At 52.6% G+C, this 17,025-nt stretch overlaps 7 protein-coding genes across 7 annotated transcripts; 4 read left to right on the forward strand and 3 right to left on the reverse strand.

Moving 5' to 3' along the window:
* Nucleotides 1-199: 199 nt before the first annotated feature.
* On the reverse strand, nucleotides 200-3,926 carry COCSADRAFT_36606 (uncharacterized protein). The gene is made up of 3 exons (XM_007701555.1): nucleotides 1,031-3,926; nucleotides 659-982; nucleotides 200-604 (listed from the first exon to the last, which is right to left on the reverse strand). Exons 1-3 carry the CDS (start codon nucleotides 3,431-3,433, stop codon nucleotides 530-532), a joined length of 2,802 nt encoding a protein of 933 aa, XP_007699745.1. The 5' UTR covers nucleotides 3,434-3,926; the 3' UTR covers nucleotides 200-529.
* Nucleotides 3,927-4,012: 86 nt separating this feature from the next.
* On the forward strand, nucleotides 4,013-4,532 carry COCSADRAFT_320360 (uncharacterized protein). Its single transcript, XM_007701749.1, has one exon. The coding sequence runs from the start codon at nucleotides 4,123-4,125 to the stop codon at nucleotides 4,420-4,422; it is 300 nt and encodes a 99-aa protein (XP_007699939.1). The 5' UTR covers nucleotides 4,013-4,122; the 3' UTR covers nucleotides 4,423-4,532.
* Nucleotides 4,533-4,642: 110 nt separating this feature from the next.
* On the reverse strand, nucleotides 4,643-5,974 carry COCSADRAFT_90512 (uncharacterized protein; the record flags this gene model as incomplete). Its single annotated transcript, XM_007701750.1, has 3 exons — nucleotides 4,643-5,572; nucleotides 5,622-5,869; nucleotides 5,923-5,974. 3 exons carry the CDS (start codon nucleotides 5,972-5,974, stop codon nucleotides 4,643-4,645), a joined length of 1,230 nt encoding a protein of 409 aa, XP_007699940.1.
* A 429-nt stretch (nucleotides 5,975-6,403) lies between these two features.
* On the forward strand, nucleotides 6,404-8,643 carry COCSADRAFT_181209 (uncharacterized protein; the record flags this gene model as incomplete). Its single annotated transcript, XM_007701751.1, has 2 exons — nucleotides 6,404-6,742; nucleotides 7,024-8,643. The coding sequence occupies 2 exons, from the start codon at nucleotides 6,404-6,406 to the stop codon at nucleotides 8,641-8,643; spliced, it is 1,959 nt and encodes a 652-aa protein (XP_007699941.1).
* Nucleotides 8,644-9,199: 556 nt separating this feature from the next.
* COCSADRAFT_142075 (uncharacterized protein) lies at nucleotides 9,200-12,319 on the forward strand. The gene is made up of 3 exons (XM_007701752.1): nucleotides 9,200-9,830; nucleotides 9,908-10,618; nucleotides 10,676-12,319. The coding sequence occupies exons 1-3, from the start codon at nucleotides 9,273-9,275 to the stop codon at nucleotides 12,116-12,118; spliced, it is 2,712 nt and encodes a 903-aa protein (XP_007699942.1). The 5' UTR covers nucleotides 9,200-9,272; the 3' UTR covers nucleotides 12,119-12,319.
* A 222-nt stretch (nucleotides 12,320-12,541) lies between these two features.
* Nucleotides 12,542-14,338, forward strand: COCSADRAFT_36612 (uncharacterized protein). Its single transcript, XM_007701556.1, has 2 exons — nucleotides 12,542-13,252; nucleotides 13,378-14,338. Exons 1-2 carry the CDS (start codon nucleotides 12,993-12,995, stop codon nucleotides 14,192-14,194), a joined length of 1,077 nt encoding a protein of 358 aa, XP_007699746.1. The 5' UTR covers nucleotides 12,542-12,992; the 3' UTR covers nucleotides 14,195-14,338.
* A 69-nt stretch (nucleotides 14,339-14,407) lies between these two features.
* COCSADRAFT_160280 (uncharacterized protein) lies at nucleotides 14,408-16,432 on the reverse strand (the record flags this gene model as incomplete). The annotated part of the gene is made up of 6 exons (XM_007701753.1): nucleotides 14,408-15,094; nucleotides 15,143-15,529; nucleotides 15,578-15,844; nucleotides 15,890-16,127; nucleotides 16,181-16,206; nucleotides 16,253-16,432. 6 exons carry the CDS (start codon nucleotides 16,430-16,432, stop codon nucleotides 14,408-14,410), a joined length of 1,785 nt encoding a protein of 594 aa, XP_007699943.1.
* Nucleotides 16,433-17,025: the final 593 nt, after the last annotated feature.

A 17,025-nucleotide genomic window follows, 5' to 3' on the forward strand; every position in this document is an offset into this window, starting at 1 on the left:
GGGGTAGGAAAGCCACGCGGTGCTCAGCCACGTTCTTGGTCTTGTGTCCCCCACTTGTCTTCTTCATCACGCCATGATTATCGAAAAAAGGATATGCAATTACTAAAAATCCTCGTTCTGATTACTCCATATAATAAAAGCTTCCTGGCTTGGCCCATGCTTCCATCGTGGTATCCCTTTCCCAAGTCCCTTTTCGAGTCCCCCTCATTATGTAGAATACATGACCCTCTTATCCTTACGGCGATGGCGCAAACATCCCATTACACAGCACAGCTATGCATCAAAGTAGAAAATCAGGAGAGGAAAGAGAAGGTATCCAGAAATTGAAACGGAGACTACATACAGCATGTCGCCTTTGGGGAAAGAAAAAGGACTCAACACTATGCCACGCTAACCATGTGTCATGCATAGCAGTTGAAAATGCTTCTTTGTTTAGAACACACACACACCGGCGATGGCTAGTTTTGATTGCGAGTGCGCGACATTGCATTCGAAGTTCATGTGTGCTTGTTTCGGTGATTGGCTACTACTACAACTCAGTATTAAGATTTTGCTCGACTGTAAGTTCACCAGATTCAATGCGGTCGACACGGAGTACGAGTTCCTTTTTTCATGATCAGTATACGTACAATCGACATATTTCTCATAAAAGACAAACCTTGAGAGCCCTTGCGGTCCGGAACGCAAGGGGTGGGATTTTCTCGCGGCCTCCACCTCTAACATCAACGGCCAGCATGCTTTGTCTGCACTCATCAAGGACTTGAACCACTGGAATGGCGTGCTTCTTCAGAGCTGAATTGGATAGCTGGTTGACGGCATCATAGGTTTTGTTTCCAGTGTCCTCAACCGCTTGTGAAATATCTTGAATGTATTCGTGTATTTGTTGATCATCCGCAGGCGAACCATCTGGGTTGTTGCGTATGAGATTGACGAGAGGCTGGATGCTCTGGACAAGAAGAGCCGTTTGATCTTCAAGGTAGTTCTGCGAGCGTCAGTAGGTTGTGGCTACCCATGCTGACTAGGAATGTACCTTGAACTCGAGCATGCCGCCGTCGGGTGCGCCGTTCCCGCCGACACTTTGACCATCATAGCCGCTATAAGGCGAGCTGTATGCGCTGTAGCGAGTAGTGTCACTGCTACCACCTCTGCTGCTACCACCACGTTGATGGCCAGACTTCATCGTGGCTCCACCATTCGTAGTTGCAGTGTTGTTTGAGTACACAGCCGGTTTGAGTGGCATAGGCCTATCAGCGTCCTCATCGTCGGCCTCAAGTTCATCTTCTGGTGTGGGTCGAACCTTGACGTGCTTGACTAGCTCGACAACAGCAGTGGACAGATGACTAGCAGCAGCATCTAGTAGACTAACTGGTGAAAGTCCACCAGAAGCCACATGGTTCTTCGTGGCAGTGATAAGATTGTTGGCTGTAGCGCTGACGCGCGACTTTAGCTTTGCCTGTTGTTTCTCTGGATTTGCTAGTATGTCGCCGCTCACACTGCTTGTGGGTGATTGGATTTGCGAAAGCGATGTGTTATCGATATCGCCCGTGATCGCTCGGACACACTTGACAACATGGCGCATGCCTTCAAGAGTCTGTTCCGAATTGGCTCTCCTTGCCATCTGAAGCAGCTCGTCAATACTGAGCTGGAACTTAGTTATATGTACATCTTTGACGATTCCATCGGGTGAAGTAAAGGAAGAGTCGCGGGCGTAGCCACCTAGGTCGGCTGCTACAAGTTGGGACAAGCCCATGGACGATGCCTTGAGGTTTCGAAGCTGCGTCTTGGTGCGCGCGTATCGTGATTTCCATTCCTTTAGCTCAGCCTCGAGTGACCGAACTTGATTCGCCATTTGTTCCTCCTTTTCTGCAGCCGCATCACTACGAGCTGACAGCTCCTTCATTTCCTGTAGGAACATGGACGCATCTCTTCGGACCTCTTCCGTCACTTGTTGTTGCTCACTCAACTCTCGTTCAAGCTCTTCGCACCGTTGTCTCCACTGTCCATCACCGCTATCCGCCGATTGTGGAGGTGGTCTCGATTCGAGGGTGGCAATCTGTGCGCGAAGGTTCTTTTCAATGTCTTCATTCTCATTGCGCAGCCTGTCTATCTCGGACCGGAGAGACGAGTTGAGGCTCTCTGCCTCTTCGACTTTTTGCTCCAGTGACGAGCGAAGATCATCCCACTCTGCACGGTCGGTCTCCGAGGCACCGACCTGCGTTTTGCCAGCCTGCTCAAGGCGTTCCAACTCTTCGTCCTTGTTTCGTATTGTAGTCTCCAAGGTACCAATCTTGCCCTGCAGTTCCGACACCTGATTCTGGAGGTCTTCTACCATCTTTTCCTGAGCCATGTTTATGCTCTTTGCGCTCTTGCTTGTTTGCCGTCTAGCGGCAGCACCCTCGAGGTTGAAGGAATCGTCGTCATCTGCAGCACTGTCATCGTCATCTTCAACCAGAGTACCCTTGTTCGGGACAATCGTATTTGACTGGAACGTTTTGGGCAATGGGCGCCCAAAGGAGCCCGGCTCATTTCCCGAGCCGGGCCGCATTTGTCCCGGCGGTCCTGGAGGTCCTCCTGGAGGTCCGCCCATTGGCCCACCCATTGGCCCGCCCATAGGCCCGCCCATGGGAGGCGGTCCTCGATATCCTGGCCCAGGCGGAGGTCGGCCACCCATGCTATTTGGTGTGCCCGCTCTGCTCGAGGGCCCTCTGTTGCTCATGCGACTCTGGACGCTCATGGCTGGGCTTGATGGGCGCGGTGGCATCTCGCCTCCAGTGAAGCGGGGAAACCTGCGCTCGAGCTCGTAGAAGACGTCGGTAGCAAGCTGGCGAAAGCGCTCGAGAGGTAGCGTGGATAGCTTCTGTCGCGCCTGGTTGCGTTTGGGGTGGAAGCTGTTCTTGGGGAGGAGAAATTGCGGAGTATCGTTTCCAGGCGCACCCGGCCCTCCGCGCTTGCGATCCTGTTCTCTACGTATTGACTCGTCGTAAACATCGGTGCTGAGTTCCTGGAACTGGACGGCCGACAGCCTGGTCAGCTTGTCCTTTGCCCTGCTTGGTCGTGGGTTTCCCTTTTCGTCGTTGAGGTATGGGCCGAGATAGGCCTTGAGGACGTGGAAATGATCGGCCATGGTCTCCTCGAGGGCCTGCATCTTCCGGTTGTCCATCATGGGCCGCATGCTCTCGTTGAGACTCGAGGCGTACAACCCAGTGCCGTCGCTTGAGCGCCCAACGGAACTGGGCGGTGAGGGGTTTCCATTGCTGGTGCCGGGACGCATTCCATTCGACATGCCGCCATCAGGGTTACTTGAGCCGTAGGTGTTGGGTGGGATTGTGGGTGAGTAGGGGTTGTCGCCTGCGATGTTCTGGTACCCGTTAATGGGGGACCATTCTTGGCCGTCGGTTGACAGCGGTGACAGGGTGCCACTCCGGGCGTTCATAGTGTTCATCGGGGGCGGCGTCGCACGTGAGACGGCGGGGGCTGACAGCCGTTGGCTAGTGTCGTATCCGTGTCGACGGTCCAAAGGCGGTAAAAAAATAAAGAGGGAGAGAGCCGGAGTGGCTGGCGAAGAAGGGTGCAGGTGCAGCTGAAACGGTAGGCGTGGTAGTAGACGAGAGGCGCCGAGGAGGGCAACGAACGACGATCAGCAAGATAATTAGTAGATGCAGCAAGGACAAGACGTAAGTGGGCGGGCGGCCAAGCGGTCAAGCGGCCAAAGGGAATGTGAGAAGCAGGCCGGGTAAAGATCGAGAGAGAGAGCGGCGACGCAGACGCAGACGAAGACGACGCAAATGCAGCAGCGGCAACAACAAAGCGCACGGCAGCACGAGCATGTGCGAGGCCAGCCAGCCGGGGGTCCACCAGACTTATGAGGCTGGTCTGGTGCAATGACAATGCAAATGTCGGCCGTCGTGCCCCTTTCGTGCCCGCGCCTTGGCTGCGAAGGGGGAGCGACAGGGCCAGCAAAGGGCCAGCCAGAGCCCAGCGAAGGTCCAGCCACACCCCGCCGGCGAATGGCAGCCCGTTAGGCCATGACGCCACTACTCTGTCCCCCCGCGCCACACGCCCGGCTAGCCACGCCAGCCACGCCAGCGGGAGGCGCGCGTCTATATTACATAGTCTGCTATTATGCCATCTACTAGTTATGCACTTGGCACATCCTTTTCGCCTTGTCACCATCCCACCCTCCCTCTGCTACATACTGCAAGTACAACAAGAGCCTGCTCCACCAGCCCGGTGCCTGGACACTCCCACCCCAGCGGCTGCACCCTCCTGTCCATTGCACGATCAACAGCACCAGCGTGTTCGGCCGCCGGGCCTGGCCTGGCCCGGCGATCACGGCCCCCTGTCGCGAGCCCGAGTGGAGACTGCCCCAATTTCCTTTCGTACGGGGGGAACACCGCAAGCTGCAATCGCATGGGGGTATAGCAGTCATCCGACTGCTTACATAGTAGTACTGTCTATCCACATGGCCAACAACAACCACTCCTGCCACGGGGCCACGCGCCCGTGGCTCTCCAACACTGCAGCATCAACGCCTCTCCCGCAAGCCCTGGCGGCTGCATCTCTCTATCCATTGCCTTGTACCTGCACCCCATCCCACATGGCCCCAGTTCTTAGCCGTTGCCAATCTCGATTCTAGCCCCTTTCAACGTGCTCTCTTGATCTTCGTCGGTGCTTGGTTCCGACACTCGGGACACAGCCAGTCCCCCAGCGGCTCCTCCTTGATGCCCACGCACTCCCAGTGAAACCATTGATATCTGCAGTTGTCATTGTCGCACGCCACCATGTCCCCAAAGCTGACCCGTTGGCATGTACAGTACTTGGTGTCGTCCGACTCGTCTTCCTCTGCATCCCCGCCTCCCATGCCCGACATGTCCTCGTCTTCGGTGCCTGCTTCGCTCGCTACGCTCTCATCATCTGCAGTTGTAGACGGTGACGCTCGGGACCCGCCCTTGCGACGCTTCTTGTTAACACCAGACTTTGCTGTGAGGGCTGCTTTGCGCAACGGTTGCTGCGGCTTTGCCTTCTTCACTGTGAGTGCATGTTTCGGTGGTCTTGGTCCAACGCTGCCTGCCCGGGAGCCTGGTGTCGACGGTTTAGGGGTACCTGGCCCGATTGACCCTTGCCGGCCCAAACTCGATGCCGCCGAAGGTAGGGGACCAATACTGCCTGTCGGACGGCGACGCTTGGTGTCGCTGCCAACCGATACTTCTCGTTCCTGTCGGGCGCTGGCCTGGATAGCACTTTGAGCGTTGGTGAGCCGTTGCTGGTTCAGGAGCGCCTGCGTCTGCATGTTCTGCAGCGAAGGATTCGTCCTTGAAGTGAGTCCTACGTTGGTCGCGCTGCTCAGTCGCGCAATGGCGGCTGCTTGCGCAAGGTTTGGCGCACCGCCTCCGTGATTGCCTGACACAGGTAGCAATGGCGTGTTGGCCCCTGTGTTGGTCACTGAGGCGGGCGGGACCAGATTTCCAGGTGAGTCCCTCAGCAGCGAGGGCATTTGAGGATCTGTAGGTATCGAACCATCATTTTGCAGATCTCGTAGTTTGATATCTAGACGTTTGACGTGGCGGTCCAACTGTTTTCTTGTAAGCAAACCCGCAGCCATGCATAGGCCAAAAACATACAAGAGCCGCAGCTTTCTCCACTAGCCCAATCTTCTCTTCTTGCAGTATCTGCGCTTTTTCGTAGCTGGCGGTAATAACTTTGGAATAACCCGCCTCTTTTGGATTTTCCACCAAACTACCATTTAGCTTGATGAATTTCTGAATGCTGCTATCGCGCTGATGTATTGCAGCCCGCAGCTCTTGGATTTGATTGTCCTTGGCCTGTACCTCTTCGTACAGGTGGGTAATCTCAGCTGGCAAGTTTGCAACTATGCATCGTTAGCGGGCGTCGCGCTTCGTTTTTGCAGGTAGTTGAGGTTACCATCATGTACAAACTGCTCAAGCACTGTCGCTGCATCTTCTGCGATGGCCATGGCAGACGTTGGAGATGTGGTGCGGCTGGGGACGCGTTTGTTTGGTGGCAAGAGGAACCTGCGAGGCGACTGTATGCAACACACTCAGGGCCTCGAGGAAAGTTCAAACGGGTCAAGAAAAGCCAGATGCGTCTATTGCGACGGTGACCTCGATGGAAATTGATGAGGCGTGGGGTGGCCGCGCAGGTGAAAGAGCCACTGGTGCGATGAAAGTGAAAATCGCTCAATACAAAAACCAACGGATATTGTCTTAACCCTCTCACACGATGTCCAAATTCCACTTAAGTTGATCAGCCTTTACACACGATTATTTTTCAAATATCGTAAGTCGAACGGATTGTCATATCCTGTCGCGGTCGTTGGCGTGGGTTGGATGAACAGGCACAGCTAGCTGACAAAGAGGCTAGGTTCAGCCGGGCGCTCGGCAGGATGCAGCAGTGCGGCCAATCAGACAACAGCGCCGAAGACGATTCAGTCGTTTCATCGACGGATAGTGAAGATGGCGACGACGACACCTACAACAACAACTACGACGATAACAGCGACCAAGACAGCGACTACATCCCAGAAAAAGATACTCCATCGTATAGCAGCTCAGCATTCACCACAAATCCTGCTGAGCAAACGCCTCATACACTTCTAAACGGGCCACAGTGGCAACTGGCCAACCCTGAGGCGCGGCGTGCAGCAAAAGTAGACTACCGTCTGAAGAAGCCTGGGAAACCAAAAACAACAAGCACAGCTAAGAAACAGGAGCGAAAATCCAACGTAAGTAGCTTTTTGATAGTGTTACATCTCAGACAGTCTTATGGAGCTCCGGTCATGTTTCAAACTTCGTGTTGTCTGGCGCATGCTGACAATTGCAGAAAAGTGCAGCCGACAGTTGTCGAGCGCTGTCCCCTCTTCATGACCCTCAGACCAGTTCAGCTGAGGAAAATCGAGCAAAGCGTCTTCTTCCTAACCCTCAGACTCTAGCACGCTAGGAAGAACGCCGTGCGGAAGAAAATAAGTCGCATTCATTGACTAATAGCACATTCATCGGGACACAGGACGACTGCAACCGTTGGATCTGGGAGAGTGCTCCGAAACCACGCATCATAGCCGAATTTGACCACACCGTCCTTGGCAGTGCATCTCAACCATTAAGCAATATGCGGACTCCAGGCTATATCCCGTCCAACGGACCTGCCAACAACATCGTGCAGGAATACTTATCCCCAGATGATGCCTACCCAGCAAGCTTCCAGGACTTCAAGGCGATGACGGATGCTGAGAAGATTGAGGTAATCGCTCGTGAGGCTGAAGAACATGGGCTGGAGCGACCCAAAGGATGGAATGTCTCGTTTCACTATAACCCACATGTGGAGTATCATCACTTTGGCAGCTCGCATCCCATGAAACCATGGCGACTGACGCTCACCAAACAACTTGTACTCGCATATGGACTAGAGTACACTATGGATCTTTTCGAGCCACGGCCGGCAAACTTCAATGAACTGGCCATTTTCCATGACCGCGAGTATCTATCGTACCTCAGCAAAATTACACCGCAGAATGCACAGCCCGATGACCCACAGTACATCACGTATGGATTTGGTGGAGAGTCTAATGACTGTCCAGTATTTGATGGCCTCTGGAACTACGTGTCCCTCTACACTGGTGCTACCTGCAGCGCGACGTGGAATTTGCTCAACAGCCGGTCTGACATTGCAATTAATTGGTCAGGCGGGCTGCATCATGCCAAGAAGAATCTGGCCTCGGGATTCTGCTACGTCAATGATATTGTCATAGCCATCCAACTATTGCTATCACATCACCAGCGGGTGCTGTACATTGACATTGACGTTCACCATGGCGACGGTGTGGAACAGGCATTCGAGTCAACCGACAGAGTATTCACACTTTCATATCACAAGTATGGCATTGACAAGCACGGTTATCCGTTCTTCCCAGGCACGGGGAACATTGACGAGACGGGCCCGACGGATGCCCGAAACCCCGGCAAGGCTCACAGCCTGAACATTCCGATTGATGACGGCATCGATGATGAGCAGTACAAGTGGCTGTTTAAGACTGTTACGAGCGCAGTAATTGAAAAGTACAACCCAACGGCAATTGTGCTGCAATCCGGCGCCGACTCTCTGGGCGGAGATCGGCTTGGCCGGTTCAATCTCAACATCAAAGCTCATGGCTTTTGCGTGGAGACAGTCAAGGCATATGGCCGCCCGTTGCTCATCATAGGCGGGGGTGGGTATACGCCACGCAACGTCGCTCGGACGTGGTGTCATGAAACTTCGGTGTGCGTTGGTGCGCAATTGCACAACGAGCTTCCAGCCCATGTGCCATACCTACAAGCATTCCAAGGGGCAGAGAACGGCGACGGGGTGCTATATCCAGACCTACACAACATCAAACGGCACGAGAACCTCAACTCTCAGGCCAAGCTGCACAAGCTTATTGAGCAAGCGCTTGAGAATTTGAGATATCTAGAGGGAGCGCCTAGCGTGACGGTGGACACACGAGGGATTTCGCTCGAGGAGATTATGAAGGTTCGGGAGATGATTGACCAGGAGCTGGAGGATGAGGCGGAGGATCGGGCGAGGCTGACTGTAGAGAACAGCAGGCGGAAGAAGGAGAGAAATGTCGGGGGTCGAAACGAGCGGAGGTAGGAGCACATGTTCGGAGTATCGGTCGGTGAATGCCAGTAGGCGAATGTCTTGTAACAAGGTTATGGCGGGGGAGAGTCTTTTTTGGGTAAAGACTGCGGCTTGGAAAGAGGACAGCTAGGTATATGACAGGACTGGCTGTGTAGCACGGCAGGGTATTGATAATGATATTACAACTGGCCAGAGTTTACTATGGATGACTGCATTTGAAGCCGTCATGGTGAAGGGGATGGTGCTGGTGGATAGGGTGCCAGTGGAGAGATTCGGGATATCCGGGTCATGGGATTGAGTGTGGGTATGTGTCATTGTTCAGAGGGCGCCAATCATGGCGGTTCGCGAGGCAGTACATGGATGTGCATGTACGGAAGTATGTCAGTAGATAGCATAGTATATATATAAGTAGATGCTTGGAAGCAGAGAAGAGACGGGCACGTGGTGGTGAGCCTGGACGTTGGTCGGAGTCTGATGTTGACTCAGCTCCGAGGTGCGACTAGGGCCGGGGGTGGTGCCGCCAAAAGTACGGCCGCAAGCAGTCCGGGCGTGTGCATGTCAGAAGCCTCGGGCAATGCACAAAGGACGGCATCTGTCAAGGTCGCCATCCAACTTCGAGCCCCAAAGCTCGATACTTGGGTATGAGTACAATGTCCGACGAGAGACGCCCCAGCCAGGACTCGCCCAATCTAAGCCAGCCAAGCCGCACTGCCAACGGCCCCTCTCCCGGCACCGCTCCGACACCGACACCAAACCCCCGGTCGTGCATTACCTGTCGTAGGCGCAAGGTCAAATGTGACAAGAAGAACCCGTGCTCCCACTGTGTGCGCGCCAAAATCGACTGTGTCTTCCCAGGCCCTGGCCGTGCCCCGAGAAAGAGCAGGAAACCCCCCGATGCTGAGCTGCTCGAGAGACTGCGCCGCCTCGAGGGCGTAGTCACCAGCCTTAATGCCCAAGTCGAGGGCCATGACAGTAACAGCAGTACCAAGAATAACAACGACGATGTCGCCGACCGCCAGAGAGAGCCAACCAACACCGCAGCAGCCCAGGATCAGTGCCCGCTGGGGACCACGCCGACCACGACCACGCCCAACGACGACAGCCTCCAGGGCCTCGAGGCCCGCTTTGGACGGCTCGTGGTTGAGAATGGCCGTAGTCGCTACATCAACAACAGCTTCTGGGCCAGCCTTAACAATGAGGTACGCTAGCACGCTTTGTTTTTTATTTTCTTTTATTTCGCTTTGTCCTCGCAAACTAACACAACATTTATTTCCAGGTCGAGGATCTCAAGTCCATCCTCATGGAGCCCTCGGACGACGAAGACGATGCGCATACACCCGAATCCTCGGAACCCTCGTCACAATACCACAGTTTTATCTTCGGCTATAGCTCCTCCAATGTCGACATGCAAGCCCTGCATCCTCCCGAACACCAGGCCCGCCAGTTCTGGAACATCTACAAAGAGAACGTAGAACCCCTGACCAAGGTCTTGCACGTCCCTACCTTTGAGCCCACTATTCTAAACGCTGCTGCCAATGTCGAAAAGGTCAGTAAAGGACTCGAGGCTTGGTTGTTTGTCATCTATTATGGTGCTGTGACCAGCATCACACCCGTAGAATGTCGCGACAAGTGGGGAGAGGAGCGAAGCACGCTTCTCACCAGATTCCGCTTCGGCCTCGAGCAGGCTCTCGCAAGAGCCAATTTCCTCTACTGCGACGAGATTCTCATCCTTCAGGCCTTTGTGGTCTACCTTGTCTTGCTGCGCCGCAATGACGATGCGCGCAAAATCTGGACATTGACTGGTCTCGTCGTTCGCATCGCCCAAACACTAGGCATCCACCGAGACGGCACCCACTTTGATTTGCCGCCCTTTGAGGTTGAGATGCGAAGGCGGCTCTGGTGGCAAGTCTGCATCCTCGACGCCAGATCTGCCGAAGATCAGGGGTGTGATCCCAGCATCCATGAGGCGCTATTCGACACAAAAATGGTGGGTTTTGTTTAGTTCCAAGTGCGATACACATATACCTGCTAACCATTGTCGCAGCCTCTGAATGTTGATGACAATGATCTCCGCCCTGAAATGACTGAATTCCCTCAGGGCCGGCAAGGCTTCACCGACATGACGTTTTGTTTACTCCGCTTCGAGATTGCAAACTTGATGCGCCGCATCATCTACGTACCTCCAGGCCCAAACAAGTGCACTCAGTTCTTTACAAATCTCACCGTTGAACAGAAAGAAAAATGGATCACCGACTGCCACCAGGCCATCGAGGAAAAATACCTCAAGGATTGTGACATGACTATACCACTGTGCTGGGTCACGGCGACAGTATCAAGACTCATCATGAGTAAAATGTGGCTGATTGTCTATCACCCGCATCAGCGCAAGGATGGAGGTGCTACGTTATCACAAGAGATCAGAGACAAGCTCTTTGTCACCTCTCTCGAAAACATAGAATACGGCCTACTACTCGAGACGGAAGCACGCACAATGAAATGGGGCTGGCTCTTCCAAACCTATGTCCAATGGCATGCCATTGCATTCTTGCTCTCCGAACTTTGCGTGCGTACCAAAGGCGAGGCCGTAGACCGTGCATGGAGAGCACTGGAAACTTGTGCTAACCGGTGGTGGCTCCCTTTTGCCGATAACGAGCCACAGCGCAAAGCCCACCATAGCTATATATGGAAGCCACTCGCCAAGTTGCTGGAAAAGGCAAAATTAGCCCGTGAGCGCGAACTCGCCCTCGAGCAAGCCGTTTCATCCTTCCAAAATAGACAATTTACAAGCGAAACATTCGACTTGAAGTCTGCCGAGACTCTGCAACAGACGGATACGACTTCTTTTACATCTCCTCAGCAAAACTCACAGACTCTAGACAACATGCTCCGGCCCGTTGCACCCAAACTTGGCGCCATACCCGGAACTCAGCAGCCCAGCTGGCCCAACGGTATGGACATGCAGCGTCCTTTACCAGATGGGCCGGCAATCGGATTCCCGGATGATGTACGAGATCCAAGCAATTCAGCACAAGCATTTAGAAACATCTCCAGATATGATCTCGACGACATTATCAACGACGTCATGGCAGGTACGCCGCTGGATTTCTCGAGTTACGTTCAAGGTACGGCATCTACGCCTGGAGCTGCGCATCCGAATCTTTCCCAAACTTCTCAGTCTCTGTCGGCAGCTGAAGTGTTTGCTACAAACGCGCCGACCGCGGCGAATGGATATCGTACCTTTAGTGACGGGATGCTCCCAAACGCGACCATGGGCTTCGACATAAATAGTAACGGGGGCCAAGGCATGACGAGTATACGTGAAGCTACGAATGGGCAAGAGATGAACGGAAATGACATCATGGACAATGGCGACATTGACTGGCCGCTTTGGGACGACATGGTAAATCAACTTGGGGCCGATAGCCATCTGGCTAATCCTTCGACTAGAACTGGACCGGGAACACTTGGCATAGTTCCCTGGTTTTGAGGCAGAGTCTGATGATTTTATGATAATGTTTTGGCGTTTGGAGAATCTACGCTCCATTTTTGTTGTGGATTAATGCGGTGGTCATGTTTGAATACCCTCTTTCGTTACTGTGTTTGTATGCTGTTTGTACATAGTATTATTGCGACGTGCAAGATTCTGAATTGAACATTTTATGCTATTTTTTGTCAAATTTGGCACCTTGCATATAGTTTGCACTACTATGGAAAAACATTGACGGATGAAGAAGCTCTTTTTCAGCATGGATCTTGATAAGATGATGCTGTCAGCCTGCATTGGAACAGCGCCACATGTATTCAAGACAAAACCTACCCAGACTTACACACATGTTGCTCATCAAACACACTCCATATCCTCCCGCCAAGACCACGGACACTCGATTCCAACGACTCGCATCGAGCAACAACCCACATGCATGCAGTGCAAGCCTACGCGTCTTATCTTCGTCGCTACCTCTGCTAACGTAATAGTACCTCAAGCTGATGAGGGAGAGCGGCGGATCTAACTACGTACCCTCTTTTTTTTTGTTTTGCCCCACGTCCCGTCAAAGACAAATGCATTGCCACGTTCCCGTGCTCCTTCCCCCGCGCGAACCCAGGATCCTTGTCCGGGTATGTTAAAAGAGCCACATGACCAAGAGCCCGTGTCTCAACATATCTGCGGGACGTATAGAGAGAAAGCTGGAAACGAAACCAATCAACGAGTCATACATATAACATTATTTTTATTTGCTCTCTCTCTCTCTCTCTCTCTCTCTCTCTTCACATTCTTATCGTCACGGTTTTTGGAATTTTTTGGGGGGGAACTTCTAATGATAATAGGGGAAGAAGAAGAAGGATCGTTTTGCACAAACGCAATGGTCTTGGAAACGCGGGACGCGGGCGGCGTCGTTGTCGCTGCAAAGCCCACGATCCTGCATCTCGGCGACGATATACGCTGGAACCACTCGCTGTACGACGAGTTGCAAGCCAAGTTCCATGTCGTGCGGACGTATTCCATGGGCCGTGAGGAGTTCAAGCAGGCGCTGCGGGAAAGGCGGTGGGGGGACTTTGTAGGCATGTACCGGCCGTTTTGGAATACTGGGGGGGAAATGGGGAATTGGGATGAGGACTTGGTGTGAGTTTTGGAATTTCTTCTACAATTCTATGTTGTCTTTCTTTGTCTTATTACTCAAAAGGAGGAAACTGGCAAAGGGATTGATTTTTTTTCAACTACTTTACTAACAATCTACGTTACGTCAGCTCTCTCCTCCCTTCCTCGTGTAAAATCTACGCCTCCGCCGGCGCAGGCTTCGACTGGGTCGACACGCGCAGTCTAGCCTCGCACGGCACCATCTACTGCAATGCGGCATCCGCGTGCACCGAGTCCGTCGCCGACGCCGCCATGGTGCTGATTCTCTCGTGCTACCGCGCAATCACGTGGTCTTTTCTCGCCGCGCGCTCCCTGTCAGAAGACCAGTTCCACGATGCAAACCGCAACATTGCGGCCGTGACGCACAATCCGAACCACAGCGTGCTCGGCATCATCGGCCTCGGCCGCATCGGCATGCGCATTGCAGAGAAAGCGACGCGCGCGTTTGAAATGCGGATTGCGTATTACGATGTTGTGAGGCAGGATGAAGAGCGAGAGAAGAGCGTCGGAGCGACGTATTGCGCAACGCTGGACGAGTTGCTGGGCATGGCGGATTGCGTGGTGCTGGCTACCCCGTTTGAAGGCGAAGTGCTACTTTCGACACCACAGTTCAACCAGTTTAAGCACGGGGCGCGGCTGGTGAATATTGCGAGAGGGAAATTGGTGGATGAGGAGGCGCTGAATAAGGCGTTGGACGAAGGTAGGGTCGGTGCTGCGGGACTCGATGTCCATGCGGATGAACCGCGTGTGAATCCACGGTTGGCGGTGAGGAATAATGTTATGGTTCTGAGTCACACGGCGGGAGCCAGTGTAGAGAGTCATATAGGGTTTGAGCGGTTGGGCATGGAGAATCTGCTGGGGTGGTTGAGAGAGGGGGAGAAGGGATGTGTTAGTGCGGTCAATCTGCAGTGGTTGAAGAGGGAGTGATGGATGGAAAGTCTTGAGGTTTGGCTAGAGTAGAAGACATAGATACAATACACGTACAGCGTCTTGCTAGAAACTCAATCAAGATTAGATGATTTCATAGTACCAGGCAGACAAATACAATGAACCAAACAGAATCTCTGATCCAACAAAAAATTTATACATTCTTAAAATGTCTATATATATATGTACTGAATAACTCCCCGTAACCTCAAACTACGCTTCAACAACCTCCTTTCTTTCAACCCCCTCATCCTTCTCAACCCGATCATGCATCTTCCTAGCAACTTCGTCGGTAAGATATTGCTCTACATTTGGCGACAACAGTGCCGCAACAATAAGCAGCGCTCCAAATGGTAGTGTACAGAGATACACTGTTCGAAATGAAAGTGCGTAAGCGTCTTTGACAGCTCTTCCGGTCGCAGCAATAATGTCTGGTGTAATACCAGGCACGGCTGAGAAGTCTCCAAGTGTGATACTTGAAAGTAGAGACTCTAGTGACGATTCCGGTAGTCCAGCGGCAAGCGCAGCAGGTCCGACTTTTCGTGGAATATACTTTTTTGACTCTGTTGTGATGATGGACGAGTACATGCTTGTCGCGATAGCCGAAAGACCGGTACGTATAGCTCCCATGACACCAGTCACCAAACCGATATCCGCTGGGTCCCAAAGATACGCAGTACTCGAAAGCGTCAGGTTCTCAATGTATCCTGCTGCAATGGTGCCGATTAATAGAAAGGTTGTGGTTCGGTCTTCGGTATTCTCGTCGGATGCGGCAACGGCGGCGACAAAGGCCGTTGTGATAACTGCCGCCACAGTCATCTGAATCTTCATTCGTGGCAGATAGCGCACACCGGCACCTCCAAGAATCTGTCCCAGAAGCAGACCACCCCCGACAGCACACTGTGAATATCAGTCTGGACTCAAAAGCTCAAGAATCTACAAACTTACGGACAGCCACCCGATCTTGGAAATGTCAGTTGTGAATAGCGCGGAGACCATGGTAGGCCAGATGACCGTGTTAGCATAGTAGACAATAGCCGCCAAGCTAGCACACGCTACATTCGCATCGTACTTGATGTTCCTGAACAACCGTAGAGGTATTAGCGGGTATTCGAGTCCGGGAGCGTAAGCTTCCCAAAAGCAAAATGCCACCAAAGTGCCAAATCCCGCGAACAGTGCTCCAAGTACGTGTCCGCTATCCCATGGGTATGCTGAGCCACCCCAGTTCATGCCGATCAGAAAAACAACGAGTCCAGTTGAAAACAGGAGAATTCCAACCCAGTCGAGAGTCTTTAGCTGTTTAAGTTTAGACTTGCCGCCAACGTGGAGCATTTCCTGTGCTTGTTAGCCCTGACCGAGGTGTGTGGATGAGAGCTCACTTACGTATGTTGGTGGGAAATAAAAGAAAAAGTACATGACTACGGCAAAAACATTGACGATACATCCTAGGATATAGCACCATCGCCATTGAAGAGCTGTGGTCTGGTATAGCGATCGCGCAACTGGAGGACCGAAGACGGCAAACGGAACCGAAGTGAAAAGCACAAAAGCATTGACTGGACCTCTGAGAGAGTTCGGTACAAGCTCGCCGAGGATAATGTGAAACGAGAGCTGACCGGCAGCAGCAAGGCCGTTAATCGAGTTGGTGGCCTGTTTCTGTTAGGGCCATCTGTTGATATAGCATTTTGTACTGACAATCAACATATCTATGCTTTGTGCACTTGCTCCGATGATGTTTCCGACTAGACCGAGAAGGGAAGAACAAATGAAGAACCATCTCCGACCAAATATGTCGGATAGACGACCAACAAGTGTGAAGCCAATGGCAAAACCAGCTGTCCAAGAGATGCTGACCCATATGATGTTTGGTGATGGTCCAATGGCAGTGTTAATGAGGCTCAAGGTGTTGGCTGGAAGAACCCAGCCAAGATACCTAGATCGATAGTTAGTGTCTCAACCTATGCTATGGGTTGGACATAAACTTACCCTGATATTTGCGCCAAACATGTAGCCTGTACATAATGAGCTTTTGGAAAATAAAAAAACACAAAGACCTACAATGACTGTGCCGATGAAGTTGATGCTTGTAAAGTATGACTTGCCCAAGTCGGCCGTGCGCCCACCGAGCGCCTCTTCGGCAACATGATCGTGGTGGAGTCCATGGTTGCGAACGATATCTTCATCAGTGAGATTGCTACCGGTGGTGACTTGCTGAGGGAACTGCTTCTCTCTTGCCATGGTGTTTTGGCCTCTGGTGGATTCAGTGGCACCGTTGCGTACGAAGCACGACAGTGAAGAAACTCTTACAGCGATGGAGTCTGGACTGTCTTTATCCACACGCAATGCTCATGATTCAGGGTACATATGCGGGGACCCCAGACGCCTGAGTGTGGAGTAAAGGCTCCGTCAGTCGGGTCCCAGATAACCGGGAGTGGCCATCATGTGCAAGGCAATGGTTTCACGACATGGAGCAATGATCTGCTTGCCCGGATGGGAAAGTCAAGCGTGGTCTGATTGGTATCTAGGTGTCACTACCCGGAAATCATTTTGACTGTGTAGAGGTGCAGGAGCTGGCTGTGTGTTGTAGCCGGATGATGGTACCCGGACTACAGATGAGAGAGCTTTAATGCAAGAACGATCATGAAGCGTACTTTTAGATGCATGTACAAGGTCCAAGTGCGTTTTTCGAGCAGACGAGACTGCAGCAATTAATTACTCGCGAGATGCCTACCAAAGTGGAAGCCCCAGGACTTGCTGTGCAGAAGCTGCATGCCGTAGCAGGGAAAGATCATCGGCTATCGTTTCCAGCGCAAAGTGGCCTTAAAACATTG

This window comes from Bipolaris sorokiniana (assembly GCF_000338995.1).
Source record: "Bipolaris sorokiniana ND90Pr unplaced genomic scaffold COCSAscaffold_7, whole genome shotgun sequence".
Lineage (NCBI taxonomy): Eukaryota > Fungi > Ascomycota > Dothideomycetes > Pleosporales > Pleosporaceae > Bipolaris > Bipolaris sorokiniana.

Excerpts from the sequence above, each read along its gene's own strand:
- COCSADRAFT_320360 (XM_007701749.1), top strand. The coding sequence starts at position 4,123 with ATGCCATCTACTAGTTATGCACTTGGCACATCCTTTTCGCCTTGTCAC.
- COCSADRAFT_36612 (XM_007701556.1), top strand. The coding sequence starts at position 12,993 with ATGGTCTTGGAAACGCGGGACGCGGGCGGCGTCGTTGTCGCTGCAAAG. Across the intron at positions 13,253-13,377 it reads AATTGGGATGAGGACTTGGT|CTCTCTCCTCCCTTCCTCGT; the intron begins GTGAGTTTTGGA and ends ACGTTACGTCAG.
- COCSADRAFT_36606 (XM_007701555.1), bottom strand. The coding sequence starts at position 3,433 with ATGAACGCCCGGAGTGGCACCCTGTCACCGCTGTCAACCGACGGCCAA. Across the intron at positions 983-1,030 it reads GCGGCATGCTCGAGTTCAAG|AACTACCTTGAAGATCAAAC; the intron begins GTACATTCCTAG and ends TGACGCTCGCAG. Across the intron at positions 605-658 it reads GGACCGCAAGGGCTCTCAAG|GAACTCGTACTCCGTGTCGA; the intron begins GTTTGTCTTTTA and ends TCATGAAAAAAG.
- COCSADRAFT_142075 (XM_007701752.1), top strand. The coding sequence starts at position 9,273 with ATGAGTACAATGTCCGACGAGAGACGCCCCAGCCAGGACTCGCCCAAT. Across the intron at positions 9,831-9,907 it reads GGGCCAGCCTTAACAATGAG|GTCGAGGATCTCAAGTCCAT; the intron begins GTACGCTAGCAC and ends ATTTATTTCCAG. Across the intron at positions 10,619-10,675 it reads CGCTATTCGACACAAAAATG|CCTCTGAATGTTGATGACAA; the intron begins GTGGGTTTTGTT and ends CCATTGTCGCAG.